Source organism: Fundulus heteroclitus, unplaced genomic scaffold, assembly GCF_011125445.2.
Source record: "Fundulus heteroclitus isolate FHET01 unplaced genomic scaffold, MU-UCD_Fhet_4.1 scaffold_205, whole genome shotgun sequence".
NCBI classification, from domain to species: Eukaryota; Metazoa; Chordata; class Actinopteri; order Cyprinodontiformes; family Fundulidae; genus Fundulus; species Fundulus heteroclitus.
Window position 1 is genome coordinate 227,269 of NW_023396617.1, and position 27,796 is coordinate 255,064.

At 40.5% G+C, this 27,796-nt stretch overlaps 1 protein-coding gene across 2 annotated transcripts; it reads right to left on the bottom strand.

Annotated features, from left to right (window-relative positions):
- Nucleotides 1–578: 578 nt before the first annotated feature.
- Nucleotides 579–22,883, bottom strand: foxk1 (forkhead box K1). Of its 2 annotated transcripts, XM_021308560.2 has the most exons (10): nt 22,323–22,883; nt 19,177–19,392; nt 11,664–11,862; nt 11,426–11,572; nt 10,214–10,407; nt 10,082–10,087; nt 9,792–9,964; nt 9,504–9,707; nt 5,835–6,008; nt 579–2,422 (listed from the first exon to the last, which is right to left on the bottom strand). In XM_021308560.2, exons 1-10 carry the CDS (start codon nt 22,766–22,768, stop codon nt 2,193–2,195), a joined length of 1,989 nt encoding a protein of 662 aa, XP_021164235.2. In that variant the 5' UTR covers nt 22,769–22,883; the 3' UTR covers nt 579–2,192. The 2 variants fall into 2 exon arrangements, with proteins under 2 accessions (XP_021164235.2, XP_012737913.2); XM_012882459.3 differs by lacking the exon at nt 10,082–10,087.
- Nucleotides 22,884–27,796: the final 4,913 nt, after the last annotated feature.

Consider the following 27,796-nt stretch of genomic DNA (forward strand, 5'->3'; position numbering starts at 1 on the left):
TGCAGGAAGTCGGGTCTTTTGCTTTGGTCTATTTGTCCTAAGCAGTCATCTGACAAAACATGCTTCCATAAATAATGTACAATAATTAAATCATACATTTTAGCATTCAACCTTGTGGCGACCTGGAGCGCCACCTACCTGCCCTGCAGAACCCCAGACTAATTATTTCAATGCCTGCGCTCTAACTTTGGAAAAGAGGTTCGGTTTAGGAGTAACTTCGGTCAATCAACAAGTCAGATGAAAGCAAGTCTTGCTGAAAATTGCCAAAAAGACAAAGGAAATTAGTTTTTGAAATTTAAGAGCGTGGGTCTTCAGAAAATCTTATTCCTAATGAAACTGTTAAATATCTCCGTGTGAACTTTAATTCTCTGCTTTCTGCTGTTTTTTTTTTTTTTTAAGACATTACAATTTTGTATCCAGTTTGTATGACGCCTCATCCCATGCATGTATAATCGGGTCAATATTTATACTGCTAAGAACGAGGGTACACAAGAATAAAGATTGTTGGATACTTTGACATGAAATCAACTGGTTGAAATACTGTTTTTGCCTTTTTATGTAAAAGACCAGGCGTTACGTCAATAAGAATTATTTTAATTTGTGCTACACATTTTAACAAATCACAAAAACAGGGACATTAAAAAATACATATACCTCTCTATTTCCATGTTTACCTGTTGATGACAGCTGCTTTAAACACATAGCAAAGTATTTTTTCCAAAATAAGAAAAAAAAACAAAAACAATTAGCTTTGTTATTTAGCAGATAGAGCAGCATACAATCATAATGCATCCGTCTTTCTTATTGTGCAACAACAATCACTTGAAATCTTGAGCCCGAAGCCGGCGAGAGGACATTCAGAGGTGCGAAAGGCAGAGTGAGGATGAGACATCAGAGCGGGGGAGAAAGTGCTAGAGGGAATCTAATTAAGGCAGCGTCTGCGACAGGAAATGCCGGCAGCTTGATGCCTCCGCGGAGACTAACCACCGAGGAAAAAAAAAAAAAAAACTGTCAATGAGGAGAGGAAGAAAAGCAAGCCGGAGGGGTAAAATACGGAAAAGTACCACACAGAAGGAAGGAAAGCTGAGAACAGTAAAGAGTTTCTGGTCGTGAGTTGGTCCCGCCCCTTAAGAAAACTGAAACGAGTTCACTGGCGCAACGTAACTGCTGCCGTTGTAGTGTTGCTGATCGCGTACGGTTAAAGCGCTATGTTAATCTAAAACAGCAAAGCCCTCTACAGGCTAAAAATACATTTTCAGAAAAGTAGAAATATTTTAAGGCTTCGAGGATTATTACAATAATGCCTCTTTGTGCTGAAACAAATGTGCACGGAGGCCGTTTTCGCTTCTCCCCATACCACTACACAAGCCAAACAAAAAGGAAAAACAATCAGTTTGTCTACATTAGGTTAGCTCTCCGCTTCAGTCGACCTCCAGTAGCTGCCTCTTTCTGTCCTTCTCTGCACGACGCCGCCGTCCTTCGTTAACCTGATCGACCTGAATCTGAGGAGCTTCACGCTGAGAGACTGATGGCTCGTCTTTCCTGGATTTCCCCAGTCGTCCGCTTTTTGCTGCTGTGCTTCACAGAGAAGGCGAGAGGTATTACATTCTGGTCTTGGCCTTAAGATTGATGTCCACCTGAGACCAACCTGTTTTGTTTCTGTCTCACTTCACAATCTAATCCTAGATCTCTTCTTCTTCTTTTTTTCTTTTTTTTATTAAACTAGTCATGATCTTAGTATCCCGGGTGTCATAAGCCTGGTTTGGGTATGTGCTGCCACCTCTTACTTCATCACAGCTTCCACAGGCTCCACCGTCCATGCTTCCATGTTTAAAGCAGGCACTAACCAACCGACGTAGCAGTCAAGATCGGGTCTTTGGCTTGAGTTACACCACTTTTGGAGACGCCGCCAATGTTTTGAAGGTTAAAGTAGTGCTTAAACATTTTTTTTTCTTTCGGCCTAACCGTCCTCGCCTTCATTCGATCGGCGAAAAAGATGAAACAGACCGAAGCCAATTGCTTTTTAAAATGTAGAACATATACACGTTTTATGTCGTCTTGACTAAAAACCTATTCGCTTCCCTTCCAACAAGCCGGCGGGACCTACAGTCACATTCGTGTAAAGAGGCGAGACATTCGGGATGCGACAGGGAGGACTGCCCTGTCGGATACCTGCTGAGAGGCGCCGGCTCTCATTGCCGGGGCTCGTGGGTTTGTGACGTCATGGCGACAATAACGGGCTGCTGGGCAGATGTAACTTGATGCTGAGCAGATTCAGTCTCTCCGTCCTCCACCTTGGGCCGCTTGGCCAGCGGCTCGCCAGCTTGCCCGCAGGAGGCCTCGCCGCTGGGCTGCCTGCTGACCAGCACCGGAGGAGAGCTGGAAGCCTGGGCGGCCAGGATCTGCAGAGGACTGTTCAGGCCTGAGAAGGGAGAGCAGAGGGGGGGGGGTTAGCTGGATTAGGACCCCGTTCATCTTCACACCAACGTCCATTCTGGATCGTTTTCTGTGCTTTTGTGTGTTTATGTAGTGATAAATTTTATGCTGGTGAAGATTCTCAGTCATCCAGGTCAAGGTCATTCCAAAAAAAAGGTAAAAAACAAAGCAACTGGACTTGTTTTCCGTAGTTGAAGACGTTTCGCCTCCTCTCCAGGAAGCTTTCTCAATTCAAAAAGTGAATTTGAATTGAGAAAGCTTCCTGGAGAGGAAGCGAAACGTCTTCAACTACGGAAAACAAGTCCAGTTGCTTTGTTTTTTACCTTTTTTTGGAATGATAAATTTTAGTTTATTTTAATCTCTAAATTTTTCAATTTATTTAAACTTGTTTGGATCTACAAATTCATTTTATGAATATGTTATGAGTTTTAATACATTGCCTGAATGATAATTAAGGCAATGCAATAATAAAAACACATTTTACCAAAACAGAGTCAACGAGGTGAATGTGGGATTGAAGCTGTGTGTGTGTGTGAATAAAATTCAATTGTTTTAGTGCAACAGTTTCAGAAAAAAAAAAAAAAAAAGACACATATTAAAAACATATTTTATCCCACTTTGTAAATCGGGCTGGATATATTTACAATGAGGGAACACAGACAGTGATAACAGAAGCAAGTCGCTCTATTTTTCACTCGACACTTTCTTGAAAAAAGGTCGCTGGATGGGTCTAAAAAGTCGCTAAATATAGCGAGAAATTTGCTAAATCGCCAGCAGTGACCAGCTGCTTCCTCAGATTAGAAGTAATTCTCGCCGCTGGCGTTCCACTTCGTCTCACAAATATCGCAGCGATCAGAATCTGCTGCGCATTTTGAAAAGCAGAACCGGCGCTTTCTGTCAGCAAAGCTTTGTTGACTGGACCAGCAGCTACTGAAGTCATCGTCCACTCTTCCACTCCCTCAGTGCCACAGTGATGCATTTAGGTACCGAAAAACGGTAACGTTTGACGTAACGCCAGTTAGTAGTACTGGCGGGATTCGGTCGGTATCTATAAGCACAGAATTTGGTGCTACCCTCTGGACGGCGCTGAATACAGACGTTAATGCAACCAGAACAAATACAGGACGACTTTTCCTCTTGTCTGTGTTGGTCTGAACACGTTCTGTCCTGAGGCCCACCACAGACATTTCCCCAGTGTGAAAACAATTCAATCCCACATTGCTGTCGCCAATCCTGACTAATCTACAAGATTTATTTCCCAAGAAAATTGAAATACTACATAAGACTAATAAAAAAGGCTTGTTAATACCAAAAGGTGATGAGCCTCTAAACCAGGGGTGTCAAACATACGGCCCGCGGGCTGGATCCGGCCCGCCAAACAATTTAGTCCGGCCCTGTGGCTAAATGCATGAAACAGACCGAAAAAAAATGTTTTTTTCCCCAGTGTCCTGTCTGGCAATGTGGCAATAAGATACCACAAAGAGCTCATCAGATTTGACTTTCACAAGTGGACAAGATAAAAGGAAGAATGATAAAACAATTATTGAAAAAAACATGTACTTCGTTTAATTGAAAATCTGCAGCTCCTATATTGTCCACGAGGGGCGCTGTGTTTTAATTAGCAGATTAAGCTTCAGGTGTGGAAAAATTCAAATCATTTCTTAATTTTTATCTGTTTGATGTATTTTGTCATGCAGGACAGTGTTTTTAAGTTCCAAAAAATGTAAATAAATGTTTTTCAACATCACTGTGATCAGTTCTTATGCATAATGCACAAGTAAATGTTTAACTGAGTAAAAGTATTGTTGAAATTGCACATACTTTTCTTAAAAACACTGAGGTTATTCATAATATATTGTGTAAAAGTGAAATTAACTTAATATAAAAATCAACAAGTCCACATTTATTAGTTCTATTTAATCTTGCAATGAGTTAACTCGTGTGGCCCTCTTGAGATCAGATTAAGCTGTATGCGGCCCCTCAACCAAAATGAGTTTGACACCCCTGATTTAGACCATGGAGAACTGAGGACTGAACAGTTGTCCCGCAGGTAGACACCGACGCTCTCCACGAGGAGGATAAAGCCACAATGGTCGTGGCTAAGGAGGTCAGCTGTTCACACATTGCTTTATGCCACCATGAGGATGAAAAGTTGGGTGGAAGGGAAAAGTGTGGAGGAGCAGAACGGCTAACGTTGCGTTCAAGAACTTGGGTGTGAACTGTAGCTGACGTCAGAACTTCAGTTGCCGCTACACACAGGCATCGTCCAGGAGACAGGCTGCACCTGTATCACTGCTGTCCCAGAACCAGAGGCAGCATCACAAGCAAGTTTTCTAGAGTTAAAAGTCCTACAGTGTGGAGGAAAAGGGAGAGGCACAGAATCTGCGCTACTCAAGCTCTAAAGTGAAGTTTCCATAGATTTGGGCACCCCTGGTTTGGTTCTTCTGTGTTTGATCAAGTACAACTTCAATGCAGCTGTCTACAAAAAAAACAACAACAACTTCAGAGCACTTCTTGCTTCCTTCTGCTGGCAGTTTTTAATGGAGATGCTGATTTCATTCTCAAGCAGGACTTGGTACCGGCCCAGACTGTCCGACTGTGCTGGACTGACGTGACGGCAACAGATCGCTGCTCCGCCCTCACGGATGTATAACCCAGGTGGATCTAACCTCTGACAGACGAGGGCGTCATAATGGCGGTGATAGTGAAGCTCGCTGGTCTACCGGCGAATAAATGTTCAAACGAGTGGCACATAAAGTCAGCTAAGTTAATTTATTAGCAACAAAATAGGTGCTTGCAGATTGCAGTCGATGTCTTCATGCTGCCATCAAGCCATCAATGGCAAGAATTTACAGAGAAATTCTGTATTAGGAGGATAAAGTTTACTTCACACCGTCTATTAAACGCTTTGTGCAAAAATCAGAGCTCTGTTAACTGATCGTAGCCGACAAAGACTAACCAGAAGTCGCAACATACAAACGTCAAACATAGCAGAACTAGCATCAATAATCTCCCTTAAATCACCAAGCATACAATATTTATGAATCAAAACTTAACGTTTGCTTACAGCACAATAACAGGAACATTGACCAACACACCGTCTTTTTCAGACCATAAGGTGCTCCGGATTATAAGACGCACTAAATATTCTTCCTAAGTGTGTAATATCACTCCACACTGCAAAAAAGGAAACTAAAAGAAAGTAAAATCTACTTGAAATAAGTGTAGTTTTCCGATTTGAGCAGTTAGATGAAACTATTTGTCAATGGAATAAGATTTTTGCACTAAAAATGCTCGGCTGCATTGTTCTGGTGCAGAAAGGAATCCTAAGTGCAGATATATTACAGCCTATGGAGACCTTGTTTTAACCTGTGCCTAAAGACACAAACAAAACTTACCAGGTGAATTAGCAAAGCTGGTGGCTGTGGAGACGGCAGCAGTGGTGTGTTTGCCATTCTGGGTAACGGGGCGGACAGGAAGTTGGTGCAAACCCGGGGTGACGTGGCGTCCTTCGCCACCCTGCACCGCGCTGTCCAAGGTCTGGATCACCAGCTCTCTGTTCTGCTGGGCCTCTGAGGAGGAAAATGTACAACTCCAACACGTCAGAGCATCCCTCGCACATTCAACAACATTTCTCCTGCGTCACATGTCTGAAAAAGAGATTCTTAAAGGCTGAACTGCAGTAAGAAACTACATTCATTGACACCCAGATAAAGAAAAAAAAAACAACATAAAATTAACCAATGTTTTCTTGCTCCTGCTGATGGAAACCATACAAGAAGTTTAGTTGTTAGTTAACTTGGTGTTTTATGCTTTGTCTTTGCTCAATTTGTTAGTAAATAAAGTCTTTCATGTTTATTTTTAATAGCAGAGGAAGTACGTACTGTGCATGCGCAGCAGGGGTTAAAACAAGGAAGCGGCTAACGGCTATTAGCATCTCCCGGCAAAGCAATAAAGAAAGGTTCAAGATCCAGTGAAAAAAAATGTAAACAAATATATGATATCAAGAGGGACAAGGCTGGAATGTCGCTGGGAATACAGTTTAAACGTTGGTGTCACTGAAGCAAGCAGACGCTAAACCTGCCGAGGCTCAGATGTGACCGCAGAGATGATTGTGAGTAAATGTTCTGATATAAGGCTCTTTAAGTTGCTGTAGATCAGTTTATTTAATTAATAACGGTTGGTCTTCGATCACACCAAGCTGCTGCTTTACTTCGAGGCATTGCAGAGGGTCAGGCTGCAAATTAATTTATTAATTAAGCAAACGGGCATTATGATAGTTCTGCGATACTGCTGTTAGATGGCGCCACATCTGTTTATATCTGGTCATCGCGCCCAGTGTTGGATTATATTTATCCACGAAAAGGAGCATCAAAACTTTATCAGGATGGAGGCTTGGTGTATATAACATTATTTTATCATGATCAAACGGTATTTGGTCTTTTTTACATAAGCATATAATGTGGCTATATACCTTTAAGGCTGTTTTTTGCCCCGGTCTTCTCCTTCTAAGAGAATAGACTTTAAAATACTTCTGTTAGTCTATAAATCCCTAAATGGCTTAGCACCTAAATACAAATACAGACTTGTTATCAGTGTATTGACCATCCAGACCACTAAGGTCTTCTGGCTCCAGCCTTCTCTGCATACCTAGAACCAGAACTAAACACGGAGAAGCAGCATTTAGTTCCTATGCTCCACTTATCTGGAACAAACTTCCAGAAAACTGTAAAAGTGCGGAAAGCCTGAGTTCCTTTAAATCGAGATTAAAAACACATTTGTTTAAAATTCAATTCAATTCAATTCAATTTTATTTATATAGCGCCAAATCATGAAACATGTCATCTCAAGGCACTTTACAAAGTCAAGTTCAATCATATTATACAGATTGGGTCAGATTATACAGACCCAGATTTTGTTCTTTAAAATTGCCTTTGAATGTTCAAGTTAAAATGTTTTACTGTTTTCAAATGTTTTTTTTTTTCTTTTTTCTACATTCTATCCCTACTTGCTTTTATTCCTATATTTTAATCATGTAAAGCACTTTGCATTGTCTCTGTACTGAATTGTGCTATATAAATAAATTTGCCTTGCCTTGCCTAAGAGGCGTCGATTATCGACATGCCTCTTAAAATAACCTTAAGAGATTATCCTGCCGGGTGTGGTGCGTTAAGAGCGATCTGGTCCACTCGGTAGAGCGTCTGGACCGCTCCGACCTCAAACCGGGGATATTCGACATGTTGGATTGTCTTTCCTCGATATCCTAGCAGGTGTTCCTCGAGGAGAGATGAGCCTGTTGAATGTGACGTGCAGCCAATCAGAAAGTGAGGTGAGGGAACGCAGCTCACCTCCATATCATAGTGCAGCAAACGTAGAGCTCCCTGTTCGCGCTCTCTACTCGTTAAACCAACGCCTTTTCTTTTTGTTAGTTTTTTTTCTCTGTTACAAACTATCAGTGTTGTTTAAAGTACTGAAATCTCAGAGTCAAGTAAAAGTACTTCTCCAAAATAAGACTTTGATAAAAGTCCAAGTCACTGACTGAAATGTTACTTGAGTAAAAGTCTTAAAGTATCTGAAATGTCTTGTACTTAAGTATGAAAATTACTGTAAAAATAGATGTACTCAAGTAATGTAATAAAAAGTATAAGTAAAAAATAAACACTGCAAACTATCACTATTGTTCTTCCTTGTCGTCCATGTTTATTTACTCCGAACCGACTTTTGATCTTGAGAGGTTTCGCGAGATTTCCCGTCTTACACCTGAATAATCACGTTGGCGTGTTGCGTGTTGTGCTGACCAGACACGACACGCTGTACGAGCAAACATGTTGCTAGCTAAGATTTTTTTAATTGTTAAGTGTGGCCTCTCTCGGGCTTTGAAAATGAGCCGACTATTTTAAAATTCTGCCGTGTGAAGCAGCCTTTAGAAAAGCAGCAGTGACACATTTATTGGCACCGCTGCTCAATATACTTGATACAAACGCGTTTCCACGAACTGGACAACACCAAGAACAGAGGCCTGAGACGGCCGGGGCAAAAACCGAATTTAGCATTTGTATTCAGGAATTATTTGCAAACTAAAAGCCAAAAACTCATTTAAATTTATGCCGCCTCCTTTCCATAATTTGACTCTAATGATATAAATGCATCTCCTTCTGATTGTGCCTTTGTACTTATTTCTGTGCCGAAGTTTTGAATCCACATCCTGCTGAAAGTCCCGGCAGAGGACACCAGATTGTCATCCAAGAACCTCCAGGTGCTTCAATGGGTTTGTGATACACGAGGTGCTTTTCAACATTTGCATCCTCCGTTTGGTGCTGAGCCACCTGGAGTGTTTTGGTGCCAGAAAGTTTCATCTTACTGTAGCAAACAGTTCCAGTTCATGTCCAGGTAGACTTTAGCAAACCATGTTAACATTTGTGGAAAAAAATAAAAACAGTTCACCACCAAATAAAAAATACTCAAGTTACAGGTTGGGCTTTAAAAAAAAAAACAAAAAAAAAAACATACTCTTTAAGGCTCTTCACCAAGTTTTGAAAGGAGGTAATAACTGAGGAGGATGCAAGATGTCTGGTTATTACATTTCATTAAGCTGTCGAATAAAAAAAAAAAAAAAAAAAAAAAAAATCAAATCTAGGGTCTCAGATTTTATTACGCCAAATCTGATTATTTTTCCTCCTTTCTGTTTCACAAAAATATATTGAAGAAATTATTTAAAAAACTTGCTTTTATGTCCAGCATTTAAGCTGTGAAACATGAGGGTAAAACAAGATGCCGTTGTAAACAATGAAAATATAACAAAATGTTTGCTACCAGTGCTTTTACACAAAAAACGTTTGTAACTTCAAACAAAGTTTTAAAAAAATAAGTAAATGAGTAAAATAAAAGTGTCCCGTGTTATATATTCAGCATTGCTGCTATTCTCTTCATGGAAGCCCAATTAGTTCATTGTAAAAATAAAATCCAGATTTTCCAAAAATGAAATCTAATTTTTTTTTTTAATTCGATTAAATCGATTTATTGCCAAAAGCCCAATTAAATCCTTTAGTAGATTCCTCGAACCTCACCTCTGATGTCGCTGTTGCTCTCCAGACCCCCGACGCTCAGAGTGCTGTACCCATTAGGCGGGGTGGAAGATGGGGGGGCGCTGGTGACCACCCGCACCATGGTGATGGAGGACTGAGGGATGCTCTGAAGCACGTGAATGGGCTTCAGCACCGTTGGATGAGGCGGCGCTGCCATGATGACGGGCTGAGCACTGACTGGAGAGCCTATTCAGAGACAGTTCCACTCGTTTTAAGCGCTTTACATCACAGTCCTCAGGATATTTCGCGTTTCTCTATACGCGTGCTCACCTGGGGCGCTTTGAGAATACCGATACTCCGGCACAGACGCCAGTTTGCTAGCGAGCTGCTCGTGGTGGTCATGGGGGATTGGAGAGCCCTCTCTGCTCAGACATTCAGGAGTCTGCAGCCCGCTGGATGTGGGCGACAGGAGCCCCTGATGGGTCGGAGACGCGGGAGCGCTCCTGGAACAGAGGGCGAAGGAAACACAACCCACATTACTGACCAACACCGTTGTAACGTCACGAGGCCGTGTGCTGCAGGCATCTTCCACTAAAACACAACCTCAAGACGAGACTTACTTGGTTCTGTCCAGTCAAAATGACAGCAAGTGACAGAAGCAGACAAAGGGGAGAAAGGGTGATTAACCCCGCTCAGTCCAGTGTGCATGTTTGTGCCACCGACAATGACAAATAAACTATTTAGGATCGTACCTCGACGACAGCGGTCCGAAGGGAGTCCTAAAGCAAGCCACCCCTCTTTGCCGTCTTTTCCTGAAGGCTTGCTCCACCAGCTTGCTCTCGGAGGCAGAGTCGATTCGCCAGAAACTTCCTTTTCCCGGCTCATCCTGAGAGCGGGCCACTTTCAGAAAGTAGCGGTTGAGGGACAAATTGTGTCTGATTGAATTCTGGACACAAAACACACAAAAAAAAAACATTTTATGATGCATTAACTTCATCACAGACCTTTAAAAAATGGCTTATGAGGAGCAAGGATATTAGATTTCTTCGAGATGCAGAATGAAGGTGCATGTAAACCATAATATTATTGGGAAGTTACTTTATTTCTGTGGGGAACTTGTGAGATTTATGAGGAATATTTCAAGCATTTATTTCACGTAATTCAATTCAATTTTATTTATATAGCGCCAATTCATGAAACATGTCAACTCAAGGCACTTCCAAACTCAAATTCAATCAGATTATACAGATTGGTAAAAAAAAAAAAAAAAACGTTAATTAATTAATTTTAATAATTACAGCAGCAGTCGTCTCTGTTGCCTGTTCACCTTTCTCCACCCCATTTTTTCTTTCCACTAAACTTTCCAATATTCTGAACTGCTAGGTTCTTTAGCAGAGACATTTGCAGTTTTCTCTCATTGTATATCGTGGACAGCTATGAAGTCAGCCATCTTCCAGATTATTGTGTACACTGCAAAAATAGAACTAAAAACAAGTAAAATGTTCTTGAAATGAATGTATTTATTCTGTACCACATTCCATTGGCAAATTAAACAATTTGCCAATGGAATAAGATTTTAGCACTTAAAATAGGAAGAATTCCTCTCCATCATCTTATTTCAAGTACAGTATATCTAATTATCTTATTTTACCCAAGATTATTAAGATTATTTGCCAATGGAATGAGTAAAAATACCCATTCCATTGGCAAATAATCTTATTTACCTGCTCAAATCAAGGGTAAATACATTCATTTCAAGAAAATGTTACTTATTTTTAGTTCTCTTTTTGCAGCAATTACATCTCTAAAGCAAAAATCCCTATATACTTGAAGTATCTCCTTGCGTATAATCAATATGTACGTTTCACTCTCTAAGCCGACTTGCTGGAATGAATTTGTTTTCCGAATAAGACGCACCTACTGTTGGGATAAAGTCTTCTGAGGACAGTGAGGGAGGACTGTACCTGCCAACCCTTGTCTGCAGTGCGATAGTAGGGGTAGTGTTTGGTGATGTGGGCGTAGATCCCGCTGAGCGTAAGCTGTCTGTCTGGAGCCGAAGAGATGGCCTGGACGATCAGCTGTGCGTAGGAATACGGCGGCTTGGACTCATCCTGGACAAACGACAAACAATTTCAAGCGGCCGCCTCAACACAGAGCAGTCTGCTCTGAAAGGACGGGACGGACGTCATTTATTTTTTTTACCTTGGGGCTGTCTCCTCCCGCCGACTCTCCACGCTGCTCACTTCCCCCGCCCCGGTGCTCCGCGAGGCTTCGCCTCTGCTCAGATACGGCCTTCGCAGCGTATTCGGCCGCTAACTGGAGGTCAGACGTCACGTTGCGTCCGTAGCGATACCCTGATGACCCCGCCCCTCGAGGGCTAGCAGGACAGGAGTTGGGAACACTGTAGAAGAGGGGGGGAAAAGTAATGAGTTCACTTTGGGAGGAGTAAAGCAGAAGTAAAGAGAGCAACCCCACCACCCACGCTGACATCTCCTACTTTTATTTTGCTGACTTCATACGTTTTTTTGAACTGTAACCTTCGGGCAGAGGGTGTGTGTGTGTGTCAGCCAATGAGAGCACCAGGATGTGTGGACTCTATAAACAGGAATCACCCCCCCCCCCCCCCCTTCTCCGTTGGCTTCATGCTACAGATGCAGGCAGACGGACGTCCTCTGCAGAGAGGCTTTCACGTACAGCTTCCTGCAGGATCGCGTGCGCATCGCTACCATGTGAAAGCACACGTAAAATAATAAAGCTTTTATTTATGCGGGTTCTTTAAGTGTGCAGCTGCTCCCCAGCTTTTACTTCCACAATGTCACCAAAACAGTTCACAAACAGGAGCTGCAGAAGAATCCGAGAAAAACATAATTATCCTTATCAGAACAACACCGGCTATTATGATTAATCCTGTCAGGGACAATAAATATAACCGTATCACTATAAATGCATATATACTCAATGACTTTATGCCCATTTAGACAACAAAGATTATTTAACCACTTAGAAATTACTATGAACATGAGAACATGTCACCAGGGACAGACTGGGTAACACTGCAGCAGGTGTATTATAGAGGCAGGCTGTAGCTTTTAGTGAAAATTAAACACGCTCAGAACCAGTTAACGACTAAAGACTTTAAAATCAATTTAAGAAATTTCACATCTTTATCTGAGGGATCTGGAAAATACGGTGGCTTGTAAAACAATATTCATATTGGATATAGTTATGCAAAGTAGAAATAACAAAAAAAAATATATATATATTTTTAACAAAAATAAATCTGTAAAGTGTGGCAAGCAGCTGTATTTCGCCCCCTTTTCTCTGATGATACGCACAAATGAAACCCGGTGCAACCAATTGCCTTGACAAGTTGCCTGATTAGTAAACGGATTCACACATTTATGTCAGCATGAATTCGGCTGTTCTGGGAAGGCGTTAGATGTTATTTAGACGATGGTAGGAAAATAGAACAAGCGGCATCATGAAGACCAAGGAGCGGAGCAGACAAGGACTAAGATGTGGAGAGATTGACACAAGGGTTCATTTATAAAACAACATCTCGAGCTTCAAACATCTCATAAAGCTGTTCAACCAATCTTTGGCACAGGTTTAAACTCACTAAAACATGACTTCACACCTAAACTGCCAAGTTGGGAAGGAAAGCATTAATGAGAAAAGCAGCCAAGAATAAGGCAGGACGATAATTCAGTAACAATATATATATAGATCAGTAGACGTATATCGATGATAGAAAAATAAAGGGTCAATAAAAAGTTGAATTGAAGAACAGAGTTCCTTCCTTTTGCATTCTAGCTGAGTAGGTTAATATTATAGTCATTACATCATTCCAACCAATCACAAACGCAGACCCAGGAATGCTCCGCCCCCTTCAAAGAGTTCTGAGAGCAAACATTTTTTTCTTTTTAAAAAAAATAAAAAAAATAAAATTGGTTGAATAAAGGATTGAACCTAAATTCAGTGTCTGTGTGTTATGTATCTAAAAATAAGTCGCTAAGCAACAGCATAAAATGTCCAGGGCTGCACTTAAAATAAATGTTTTGAATTTGTTGATAATCGTCGATATCGATCAATATGATTTTTATTTTATCTATATGCTTTTTTCCCCATATGGTCCAGCCCTAGCCAAGAAGCCCATGGTTACTCTGCAGGAGTTGCAAAGATTCAACGCTCAGGTGTAAAAGTTTGTCAAGATGATAATTACTTTGGCAATCTATAAATCTAGCTCTTGTTTAAATAATGCAGTAAAAAAAAGCCTAAATAAGTCCTGTTTGCAGTTTAAAACAAGCCACTTATGCACCACAACAACAAAGAAGGAACTCGGCTCTGATGAGACCAAGATTGAACCGTTTGGCCTTGATGCAAAATGCTAAGAATGGAGTAAAACTTAACACTCATGAACGCACCATGCCCATTGTAAAATGTGTTGGCAGCATCATGCGGTGCGGATCCTTTTCTCCAGCCGGAACAGGGAAGCCGGTCAGAGTGGATATGAGGTTGGATGGTGCTAAATAAAGGGCGATCCTGGAAGAAATACCTGTTACAGTCTGCAAAATACTAAAGACTGGGGTTGAAGTTCATGTCCCAGCATTAAAACCATCGCAAACATACAGCCACAGCAAAAACGGTACAACTTAGAAAGCATTTGTATGCAGTAAAACGGCCCAGTCAAAGTCCAAACCTGAATCGTATTGAGAATCTGTGGCAAGACTGAAAAACCGCGGTTCACAATTTCTGTCCCATCTGACTGAGCTGAGGTAATTTTTGCAAACAGGCAAGAATCTCACTCTGTAGATGTAAAACGCTGATAGGAGAAAATCTCTAAAGAAACTTGCAGCTATATCTGCAGAAAACAAAAGTGTTTCTAAACTGTATCGACTCAGGAAGGCTGCAAACAAATGCAGGCCACACTTTTCAGATTTGTAAAAAAGCATTTTAAAAAACCATGTATCATTTGTCTTCTACTCCACAATCATGCACCGCATGTTGTTGGTCTGTCACATAAAACCCTGAAACCATACGCAGATGTGTTGGGCTGTAAAAGGGACAAAATGCAAAAAGGTTTAAGCAGTATTACTATTTCTGCAAAGTATTTTATGTAAACACAGTAAAATCTTCCAATCTTGGGTTCACTGAAGCCCAAAGGACACTTAGAAGAAAACAAAACGAATACAGAAATCAGTATTGTTTACATACATATCTGGTCTTTTTGAATAGATTTAAACAATTTAAAGCAGATATACATGACCAAAACAATGCGGTCACAATACTGAAAACCAAGTTAGCCATTAACAGGATTTTATCTGCTGCTGTTTAGACAGCGCACAAGTAAAGCCGAGTAAGTTATACAACCCACACCTGCCTTTCTGAGGAAAGTAAACAGTGGTTTCTGGGAGTCAGCGGGCTTTGATTTGCTTCTGGCAACAGAGAGCCATGGATACAGTTCAATCAAGACTCACCGTGGCGAAACAATATGGTTTGTTTAGATTTCTTGGCAGGGAGAAGTAGGCTGCAGGATTTGTTTTCACAGCAGCTCAAAGATTAGAGTTATAAACCAACGAGCAAAGGAAAGAAAAACGTCAAATTTAGCAAACAAAACGCCTTAAGACTAAAGTGGATTTTAGCTGAAGGGAGAAACAAGGGTTATTGTTGCTTCGTTAAAAACAAACCCTTCACCCTCATGCGCCTCTGAGGACGAAGAATGTGCAACTTTGCGACGTTCGCTGAAGCTGCCAGACAGGAAAAGTGACTCAGAGCACCCAGATTATTGCTCATGTTTGCTCCAGGGGTGCAACACCTCTGTTATATGTGCAACATAGACTGTTTTCTATTATTTCAGAATGTGCAGTATAAAGTGTATGTTTAAAGGTATTAGTATTTTTGACACATTATTTTCTTTTTTAGGGTTAGTTTTGTTGCAGTTCTGCTCCTTTTATGTGCAAAATGATGCTCATTTCTGCAAAGTTTGATCCGCATGTTCATTGGTTGATGTTAAATCTGAATGACAACAAAGATAAGCCTAAGGCTTAAAAGGAAACAATGTTGGTGTTTTAAGAGGAAGCAGAACCCTCCCCTGCTGTATGTGAAGCATGTCGCTGCAGGTATACAAACACAAACCTAAAAAAGGCTGCAGAGAAAGTGCTGCAGAGAAGCATGAGCAGATGTATTTATACTCCTGTTTGTTTTGAGTCCACATGTGAGGGAACAGGAGCCGAGAGAGTGGAGTGGAGAGGAGGGGGGGGGGGGGGGGGGGGGACCACGAATGGACGGAAAAGAGGCTTACAGGCAAAACAATCTGCCCAATAGCCAATCACACGCCCCGAAGCTGCAGCCATCCCATATAAGGCATACACACACAGGCCAACATTGGTGGGTATGCTTAGTGTACAGGCAGACGCTAACCACCAGGGGGCGCAGAACAGCAGTTAAAGTGGCTGTTTGCAAATACAGAGTACATTTGTTTTTTTATATGTTAAGTTTTTATATATTAAGCTGCTCTCAATCGCAGCACCTGACGAGGAGGAAAGAGCAATAAACCAGATTTAAACACACTGGCTTATATTCACAGCTTGGAAGGTGCAACAGTTTGAAAAGATGGAAAGATGAACGGCTGCTATTTATTAGGAGTTATTACTGGTGAAAATAATCATTGTTCGGCTTAAAGAAACTGAAATCTGTTGAGAAAAAAAGTGCTGATGAGTTAATAAGCCTGGAGGAGCAGCTACTGTTTCTTTAATATTACAGGAAGAGCCACTCAAAATGCCCCCTCATGTAAGGCAGAGATGAGTCAAATGAAGCATCAACCTTTAATGTATAAACAAAAAGACAAGCCTGAAGGCTCAAAGATGATGAGACTGAATAAAACATAAAATAAAATAAAAAAATAATCAATAAAAATTCGGCTAATTCATGAGTGCAACTTCAAAGAAAAAAAACATTTCTTGTTCTCTCTTTTTCTCTTCCTTTCTTTCTCTACAATCCTGTTTTTGTGTCCATTGAACCTGAAATATTCCCAGAATATCTAATAACGTCTTTTGTACGCATATACAGTACAGACCAAAAGTTTGGACACACCTTCTCATTCAAAGAGTTTTCTTTATTTTCATGACTATGAAAATTGTAGATTCACACTGAAGGCATCACAACTATGAATTAACACATGTAGAATTATATACTTACCATAAAAGTGTGAAACAACTGAAAATATGTCTTATATTCTAGGTTCTTCAAAGTAGCCACGCTTTGCTCTGATTAGTGCTTCGCACACTCTTGGCATTCTCTTGATGAGCTTCAAGAGGTAGTCACCTGAAATGGTTTTCACTTCACAGGTGTCCCCTGTCAGGTTTAATAAGTGGGATTTCTTGCCTTATAAATGGGGTTGGGACCATCAGTTGTGTTGTGCAGAAGTCAGGTGGATCCACAGCTGATAGTCCTACTGAATAGACTGTTAGAATTTGTGTTTTGGCAAGAAAAAAGCAACTAAGTAAAGAAAAACGAGTGGCCATCATTACTTTAAGAAACGAATGTCAGTCAGTACGAAAAATTAGGAAAACTTTGAAAGTGTCCCCAAGTGCAGTCGCAAAACCATCAAGCGCTACAAAGAAACTGGCTCACATGAGGAGCGCCCCAGGAAAGGAAGACCAAGAGTCATCTCTGCTGCGCAGGATAAGTTCATCCGAGTCTCCAGCCTCAGAAATCGCAGGTTAACAGCACCTCAGATTAGAGAGGAGGTCAACACCATACAGAGTTCTAGCAGCAGACACATCTCTAGAACAACTGTTAAGAGGAGACTGTGTGAATCAGGCCCTCATGGTAAAATAGCTGCTAGGAAAGCACTGCTAAGGGCAGGAATCAAGCAGAAGAGACTTGCTTGGGCTAAAGAACACAAGGAATGGACATTAGACCAGTGGAAATCTGTGCTTTGGTCTGATGAGTCCAAACCATCGTGTCTTTGTGAGACGCAGAAAAGGTGAACGGATTGGCCTCTACATGCCTGGTTCCCACTACGAAGCATGGAGGAGGAGGTGTGATGGTGTGGGGGTGCTTTGCTGGTGACGCTGTTGGGGATGTACTCATAATTTAAGGCATACTGAACCAGCATGGCCACCACAGCATCTTGCAGCGGCATGCTATTCCATCCGGTTTGCGTTTAGTTGGACCATCGTTTATTTTTCAACAGGACAATGAGCCCAATCACACCTCCAGGCTGTGTAAGGACTGTTTCACCAAGAAGGAGAGTGATGGGGGGCTGCGCCAGATGACCTGGCCTCCACAATCACCGGACCTGAACCCGATCCAGATGGTTTGGGGTGAGCTGGACCGCAGAGTGAAGGCAAAAGAGCCAACAAGTGCTAAACATCTCTGGGAACTCCTTCAAGACTGTAGGAAGGCTGCCTCTTGAAGCTCATCAAGAGAATGCCAAGAGTGTACGAAGCAGTAATCAAAGCAAAAGCTGGATACTTTGAAGAACCTAGAATATAAGACATATTTTCAGTTGTTTCACACTTTTTTGTTAAGTATATAATTCCACATGTGTTAATTCATAGTTTTGATGCCTTCAGTTAATGCTACACTGCCAGACAGGTCAAGTTAAAAGTGACATTTAAAAACTAGGAATGGAGAATTGTATTTATGAAATGTATTTGCTGTGTTGTCTAGCCTAAATTTAACTCATTAAGTTGTTAACATGATCTACACAACTGATTAAAACAGGATGAAGGTTGACTTGGTAAGCCGCAAAATAACACACTGGCTCCAAGTTAATCAGTCAAGTGTTTGTTTATATGTTTCATAAAAACTACTATTAAAACAGACAATATGTCTAACTCTGAATGCATGTGGCTGCTTCAAAAACTGTCCTGCGATCTCTCCGGTAGACTGAGGATGTCACCGTGTCAGCTGCTCATCACATACAGCGCCGCTGCAGTTTGCAACAAAACCTTTTATTGATATCTAACTTGCACTACATCGAGACCCTTCACCACTTCAGTTTCCAGAAACGATAATCACTTAGATCTAGCAAGCTGAACATGATAGACAGTCAGTGCACACAAACAAGTTTCTCTGCAGACTGCAGGGTCTCACCACACACAACAGTCTAAAAAAGCAAACTGTTGTAACTTTAGCTGAAAATACTTAAGAAAATAAGCATAAATTGCTAAAAATCATGTGTTGACTAAGAATAGTACTGCATTGTTAGCATTTAGGACCATAGTCGGCTGCTGGTTTTCCTCTGTTAAATATTTCTTGTTTTTTTAGCCATATCATGACTAATTGTGCAATACTTGCTCTGTTTGTTTTTTGCTTTTTTTCTCATTAGTTGATTTTCATTACTTAGTGTGCAACCCTGTGTGTTTTTGACACCGTCACACCCGAATTTCCCCATTCTGGGACAATAAAAGAATCTATCCAATTCATTCCAGTACAACCTGGTTGCATATTAAGATCAGCCTCCATCCAGACAAGTGCAACAACTGGGCTCCAGTGAAGTCTAATCTGACAATTACAGGAGTTTTGTCAAATCATTCTTAGATTCATGTTATTGCCTTTAATATTTGAGGTAATTTATATCATCAAAAAGCAACATTTTACTGCACCTTAAACAGAGAAAGGTCTTTAGGCAGCGGAAGAAGGTCCATCACTAAGCTTGAACTGTGATCAGACTGGAATAAAATGTTCCCCATACTGGTGGTGGTACCTGATTGTGCCGGTGGGCGACGGCAGCGGGGAGCCGAAGGCCCTGATGTGCTCTTCATGCTGCTGCATGGTGGGAATGCTGATTTTCAGGGGGGATATGTGGGGCAGGAGCGGGCGAGGAGGAGGAGAGGGCTGCTCCTTCTCGCTGTGCTCCTCGACTTCCAGGAGCGACATAAACTGGATCTTGATGACGGTACTGGGAAAACGAAACACACACCTAAAAAAGAAAGAAGGATGGCAGTGAGAGGAAGAGACGGCGAAAGACACAGAGGAAGACAAAAAAAAAAACACAACAGGAACTTAGAGACATTGGTTCATTCTCTCCTCAACAAAAAGCTCCGGTTCTTTTACAGAAACAGCTTAGTCATCAGACTGTGATCAAGAGAAAATGGCTCCTTACTCTCTTCAAAGAACCATAAACAATAGTTCAGACCAACGTAAGTCATCTCAAAAACAAGCTCTAAACTCAGTAAACTGTTTTTCGCTCATCACGAGATTTAATTTGCTGTCTTACAGCTCTGCGGGACATTCGAAACATTTAATGTGACGGGGAATAAAAAGGGACGTCTGACAAATGTGTCACAAAACATACGGAACAAAAACACGATTACATGTTGAAGTTACTACAAAAGTGTGTTTATATTACAAACCAGGCAGTTTGTGGGCAAATACACAACACTGGTGTAAAGTTTACACACAAACCCGTCGTGCTAAATCTCACTTTTCTTCTTTTCTTTTAGCAGGTCTGAACAACTGCCTGAATAAAAGCAAGAATGCGTCACCTGGCCGACCCAGTTCAAATCCAAACAAACGCTTTGAAAGCATTTCTGTCTAAATGACGCGGTAAATGTTTTACAGAATGAGGCTGGTGACTGATGTTAAAACTGTTTTTTTTTTTTTCTTTGTCATATGAAAAGGAGCAGGTTTTTTAAGAGTGCCGAGCTTCGTCCCTCTGTCTGCTTTCCGCTGAGGGCTGGATTAGCAAAAACCCAACAGATCGAGAGAAAATGGACACGGGCAATTCCTGAGGCGTAAGGTCAAAGGTTTAGGAGTCTAATCAGGCTACGGTTTCTAATGCAGCGTCACATGAAGCTCACAAGACCCAGCTGTTTGCAGCTGTTTTATAATGCACTGTTGTGTTACTGCTGCAAAAAAAAAAAAAAAAAAAAAAAAAAAAAAAAAAAAAAAAAAAAACTGCATGGTCAATCGGCCGGGACCTTTCAGAGACCGATTACCCGAAGGGAGAGATAGAAAAAAGACAACAAAAAATTTTACGTAATACCGTTTAAACAAAAATTACTTGGACGTAAATGAATCAATTCAACTGACTTGGGCTTGTTATAGATTAAACTCTTAAGCAATTGATCATTCTGGAGAATTTTCAAGCAGATGGACAGAAATTTTTTTTTTTGAATAGAATTAGAATCCTTTATTGTCACCGAGCGAGAATGCACAACGAAATTAATGAAGACATGAATATTCATGCTTTAAAGGACTGATGAAAAAGGAAGGAAGTCTACAGCTCATCAATATTATTTATTAAAATTATCCTCTTTCACAGAACGACAGTATCTAATGTTGGGGGGGGGGGGTACTTTCAGAAATCTTGTTAGCAATATGTGATGTTTTCTCAGTGTCTGAGCCTTTATGTTGGTAAGCTCTTAATAAACTAATAACTTTGCCTATTTCCCCTTTTACGGTTGCTACAACTGAACATATACGTAAATAGCAGCTCTGTGTTTACAGGTCTGCATGGCTTCAACAGACACCTTGGCAGAATTCCCAATTGCTCCTGGTTCAGAGGGGCAACCACAGCGCTATGGGAGTATGAATGCATATATGCCAAATACGCCTGGGCTGGTTTACCCTCGTTAATGCAAACCCAGGTTTATGTTTTCAAAACCATTTAAATCTTCATACATACATTTCCCACCTTTTACATTTTACTTAATGAAAGGGCAGAGAAAGTCTCCGAGTTAGGGCTCTATGATGCAGACAGTAACACAGCTAGTGATATCTTATTAAATTGATGTAAAATTATTACGCACTCGCCAGCAAGCATTACTCCTTTAATAAACATAGGCGTCTTGCTTTCTGCTGGGAGAACCACATGCCAACATGGCTGCAGGGGACATGGTGTTGTATTCTCGCCATGTGGGGCCTTAAATAAAGACATCCTGCAGCCAACACTTCCTGATCGGCGCTGGACACGCCCCCAAACCGTCAGAGGAGCCAATCATAGAGCCGATCTTCAGTGATTTATTAATATGTGCACAGTCAACGCTTTCAGTTATGCAGATTACCTTTGTTTACAAAAACACGGTCTGGTGGAAAGTCGTAAACTAATAATAGCTGGACGCTGATTTTTATTTATTTTTTAAAGACGAATCTGTGCTCACTTCTACGCTTAAAAAACGCGATTTCGTGAGCAGCAAGGGTAACTCGGGTTTCAGACGGGAAACTGGAGCCGTTTCCACGTGACACGTGAGAGGAGTTGTCAGGGGTGCGTTTGTTTACATTAATGTTTACGTGCCGGTGACACGTTGACTTAGAGCTCCGCAGCAAATAAGAAGCTAACATGACGATCTGCTGCTGTAAAAAAAAAAAAGAAGAAGCCGACATGCGTTTACACGTAGTATGGTGGTGAACAAATCTTTTGATCAACCACATCACACGTTGTTCGACATTTTATCTAACACCACACACTTGGGTTACTGCAAGTCAGACCAAGGGAGATGAAGCAGTTTGCTCAGAGCTAAAGCGTTAGCCGGACCGAATCAATGAATCTTGGTCACCCAGAAAGGGGACAGGAAGTTGGGGCTGGGGTGGTGGGGGAAGGAGGGGGTCTTTATAAATAAAGTTGAGATTATTTATGCAGTAAACAAACTTTATACCACGAACAAAACGAGTCTCCAAAATTTGACGGTTTAAATGTTAACGTTGTTTTCATGCTAAGCTATTTTTTTCCGCCAGAAAAACGTTCGTTAAACTTAAAAAAAAAAGAACTTTTTTTTTTTTCCAGTACAAAGTGTCCAAACTGATTAGAGACAGCATAAACTATGACTTGTTCACCGCTGGGTAAATATTTATGTCATATTACAACTTTGCGGAGCGCTGCTAACAGCTAAGCTAACTGTCTGCACTCACTCTCTGGGCAGTGGAAGCGGCGGCGCTCCTCTCCGCTGGAACACCCCGTCAACAAACACGCCATTCTTCCCCAGGCACCGCAGGGAGAAGCCGCCCGCCTCGTCGTAGCTGATCTGCAAGTGTCGCCGTGAAATGAAACTCGAGTGACCCATGTTGATGTCCACCGAGCCGTGGGACGAGTTCCGGCCTATGGTGACCGTCCTCTGGCGCATGACAAACTCAAAGTCCCGGCCCTCGAGCCTCGCCAGGGCCTGCGGGGGAGTCGAGGAGAGCCTCGCGGGAAACCCGCCAGCCACGCCGCGAGCTTCCATTAACGGAGGACCCAGGAGCGCGAGCGACGGCTGGTGATAGGAGTGAGAGGTCACCGCGACGCGCACGGGGCTGCACGGCGCCGACTGTAATGCAAGCAGGGCCCGAGCTCCGTTGTCGTCCCGGTAGTCTGCCATGTTTGTTTGTTTTTTTCTGGAGGGTCCACACACTCTGGGAGAATCTGCAACAAGTTTGACTTGTCGGGCAAAGGGAGGTTCAGCGTGAGAGTTTTCGGCCAGAGCACTTGTTCGCTCTGAATCTGACGGAGCAATATGGAGTCCGGTCGGATCAGCGAAAGAACCGGAACGGAGTTTCCAGGAACCGGACTGATGCTGCGTTCAGGGACACCGCGTGAAAACCACGATCCCCGAACGTTTTATCACCGAATAGGACCAAAGTAACGCTATTGTTTTAAAATAACAGTAGAAAAGGTCTTAAATGTTTTTAATTGGTTGTGCTTCGCCATAAAGACACACAAACGCACACATTTGTATGCCTTGTCACATTTTTACATTTTTTTTATTTAAAGACTAGGTTTGATTTCAGTACAAGTGGAACCCTTAGAGCCAAATTTCCATGTTGGGAAAAATACACAAGAATGTCTTTTAATTTCTAAGTGAAAAGGGTAGACGTTTCTTACCAACTCAGACCCCAAAATCCAAAATGGCTGGCCAAACAACTGGATTTTTTTTAATTGTCTACTTCTTTTGGCTTTTCCCTTCCAGCGGGTCGCCACAGTGAGTCATCTGTCTCCATTTAACCCAATCTTCTCTCACACCAACGGCCTTCATGCCCTTTTTACTCTATTCATAAATCTCCTTATTCATCCGCTAGGCCTCCTGCATGGCAGTTCCAGCCTCAAAATTAATCTACTCAATATTCCACCCTTGTACATGTCCAAACCATTTTCAAAACATCTAACATGAGCTGTACTCTGATTTAATTATTACTGATTCTATCCCTCCTTCATCTCTTCATCTCTGCTACCTCCAGCTCTGCCCCCTGTCTCTTCCTCAGGGCTTGTTGTCTTCTCTATTTCATTCACACCCATGTATTCTGTTTTGTCACACAATCTTCCCTGAGGAATCTTTGAAGAACATGTAACTGTCATTTTTAGGACCCTTTGAAAGCCATTGTAATATTTTATGCGTTGTTTTTAACCCGTTTTCTTGCCTGAGAAATATTCAGTTATGTCCTCAAACACATAGTTCTCCCGATAAAATGTACTTTATTGCTCTCCAAAAGTGGCATATCTGTTGCACAAATGAAAAAAAAACATGATATTTATAGCCAACCATTACTCTTGTTTAACATACTGTAATGTGAATGAATGAATAGCTTATTTCATATATATGTACAAAAAAATTAAAATAAACAAAATCACCACAGACAGACAATTTTACAATCAGTGTCTGAAAAAGGGATAGGCTGAAGCACACGGCTTATTAACGCCTATCCCATATTAGGGATAGGCGTTAATAAACAATAAGTAATATATTTTGATAGGCTCCATGACTTCTTACTTAATGACTTTCAGATGTCATCTTAATGAAATTGTATCTGTCAATGCTCTCCCAGGTCTTTCTGATAACTTTGTTTCATCAGTCTATTTATTTTAATAAATTATTCTATTATCAAAAGCACACTGAGCCAAATCAAGAGAATCTCTGGCTGTATGGATAATTTTGGTTTATTTCTGTATATGTTTGGCACTATGCTGCTTTTTGGGGACTTTTTAAAGCCAAACATCAAATTATGATACAGTCAGATTCAGATTTAGTTATTTACTGGTTGTCATCTTCCACCAAGTTAGATACTTAAAGGCATGTGTTATGACCATCTTGCCCACTGGGGTCTTGCGGGTATTCTAGGTTGTTCGACTTTCTTCTGTGGCCCTTTGTAACATAACTGTGCTAAACTGATAACTTGTTTAGTTCTTTAAACTGAGGGATGGCACAAAACACAAAAATGATAACAGTACTAATGATAAAAAGCCAAGACATACAGGAGAAACTGTGCAATAGTGAATTTTCTTTTCTCTTATAAGAGGAAAAATATTTTGTTTATGAACATAGCTAAAACTGCGCAACAAATATTTTGCTAATACTTATGAATACAACAAGGCTTTAATCATTTGCGTCATTTAATTTGCTACCACTTTTATTATCATTATTATTTTATTTAGAAGTAAATCCTTAAAATGAAAATTTAATCCCCCCCCCAAACAATATTTACTTACATAGTTAAAATTTAAATTGTTAATATGTTCATTGTACCTTTTATGTTGTTTCGCTGATTTACACAATTTAATAATTTTGATTAAATGTACATGTAATGATATTTTTATGTATATTTACAGTTTATTTGAACTAGGAAGAAATCAGCATAAAAAAACCCACAGCACTAAGGTATTTTGAAACTGTAGAAAATATACTATTGTAGCATGAAAAAGGTTGCATTGAGAAAACTTAGACATAAGTGACTATAATGAGTTAAACTGTCTCATATTCAGTACACTGTCCTAGAAAAGAGCCTGTGTGACTTTTAATGATTTACAGAACAAATCAGTTTGATGCAGTTTACTCGGTACAAGCCCTGCAAAGGCACCTCTTAGTTCTTTACAATGATGTCGGTGTGAATAAAGTGAACATGTTGTGTTAGATTGCAGGATTGTTGTAGCGAGACTAAGCACGGATTCATGACATCCTTTGTTTCCTGAACGTCACATCTGGGCCTCTGGGTGGTTCAGCTGTAGTTCATGTTTTCACTTCAGGAAACTTTTGTTTTTGTTCAGCGGTTTGTCGACATTTATCTATATAACAGCTAAAACATGCATTACCAATGATTAGTTCATTAAGTCACTTTTGGATTCAAACACAAATCATAGATTTTGTTTTCTGCACAAAATGAAGAAAACCTCAACAAAATATTACATGTTTTGCAATTTGAGGCCTGAATGAAGATAGGGGACGTGTGTTAATGGAAGATTTCGTGAAATATCCGATATTTAGATCATTTTTAGTTCATTTTACTTGACACTAAGACACGTGTTCTGGAGGAGCTGGTTTACCCACATCTTTTTTTTCTCTCTCTTTTCTTCGTTTTTTTTTTTATCTACGCTGTGTTTATAAACATGGAAAGAACAAGATGGTTAAAAACCCTGGAAATGGATCTGTGCAGGAGCAGGAGCCAAAAATGGGAACAACACCAGACTCTCCACAGGGCGGCGCTGTTTAAACACAACAGATCTAAATATATACAGGAGTTCCAGTAATGTCAAATACTATTTCATGCATTATATTTTTAAACTCTTTAACGATAAAAAGCCATACTTTTAAAAACGTGGGTAGACAGACTAAACCATTATTATTATTATTATTGTTAGACTTAGACAACTTTATTGTCATTTTGTATGCATAGAGTGCGTACAGAACGAAATTTCGTTTGCATACAGCTTGAAAAATCACAGTAAATTGCAGTAAGTTTCAGGATAAGGTGCAGCAGTAATTTATGTAAACAATTGAAATGTTAAGAACATTATTATTGTTATTATTGGAATATTTATGATTTGGGTATTTTATCTTATTAACCAAAAGGTATTTTTTTAAATTCAGTGTTTTTCTTTATTTTTCTTTATTTATTTATGAAGTTTTCATCATCACTGTGTTTAATTAGGGTAAAAGCACACACTACCTGGATCAAACTTCACATCATTGTTTTCCTTTGGCAAATTAATGTTTTTGGCAATCTTTACATTTCCAGATTGAACCTTTAACCTGATTTATCTATTGTTATCGTTTTTTTACTGTTTATTATTATAATGGTAGACCAGGTGACCAAGTACTCCACTCACACCAAGCGATAGCTTCTAATGACCCCGGACAGTAGCGGGTGGGTCATTGATTTACATCTGACTTAGAATGCACCTAGGAGGATGGGCCTCCATGTCCTTAAAAACAGCTGTGCATTAATTGCAGGTTACTCAAGTGCAAGCCACCAGAACTGAGAAAGACTCCTGGATAGGATAGGTGTGGAAACATTTTCAGAAAGAACTGAGCAAAAGTCCGGTTGCCTCCGATTTAAGCCTGTTTGCTGTTGCGTTGACTTGGATAACTGAGAATTTGGACATGCATATAATAGTGGACTTTGTAAGATTCTTGGTCTAATTAGCTGAATATTTCTATAAAACAATGAAAATGATTTTTTTTTCTAATAAAAAAGCACAATAAAGAGAAATTTGAAGCTAGTTCTAATCAATACTTTGAAAATGTATGCTGACTTCCTCATTAAGGCCTTAGCTTTTTTGCAAATTTAAGCACGTTTCCAAGAACTTGTAATGCATTAAAACCGCACGTATAAATAATTAACCGTGCACTTTTAGCAGTAAAACATCACCAGTAAATTACAGATGGGTTGGTCTTCCCAAACTCATCAGCTTCTGATCCACAAAATAACAGTGCAAGAGACTTGTGCCACCTGATATTGTTTTATTCATGAGTAAATCTGTTGAACAAGGCTACAATCACAACACGATCCTCAACACCCATTATACCAATCTGTTTTATCTGTTGTAATAATTATTAGAACCCTACACTTGTTGATATGTGATCTCAAATTAAGTCCCCGTGGGGCCAGATAGATAGAAGAAATAATTTTAGGATAATTTTTTGTTGTTGTTGCTTATCATTGCAGGAACATTTCTAGTTGGGAAGGATACAGCTGGGTTAAAAAGTAAGTGAATAAGTATCAGGGCATAAGAAACACAATCTGGTATTTATCGTGTTCTAAAATAATTCATGTCCAACCTTGTGTAAAGCAGCACACAGATTCCACTTCCTTAAGTGAAAATGAAACCAACACGGAAATGTTGTGTGAAGTGCAGCCTTGCTGCTTCCAAAAATATTTAGAGGAGAAGTGGAAATCCTCTGCTACCAAACAAAGCCAACTGCACTGTTAATAATACATCAGCAATGACCTCGGAGAAAAAAAATGTTGCTGTCCATCAATCTGGAAAGAGCTATAAGGTGGTTATCCAACAATTTGCTGTTGACCATTCTACAAAGGTGGCATTTCAATCATAAAATAGAAGTTGGAAGTTTATTAAGAGATTTTTTTCAGTCATACAGATTAACTAGCCAGAGATAGAAATATTACACTGCTAATTC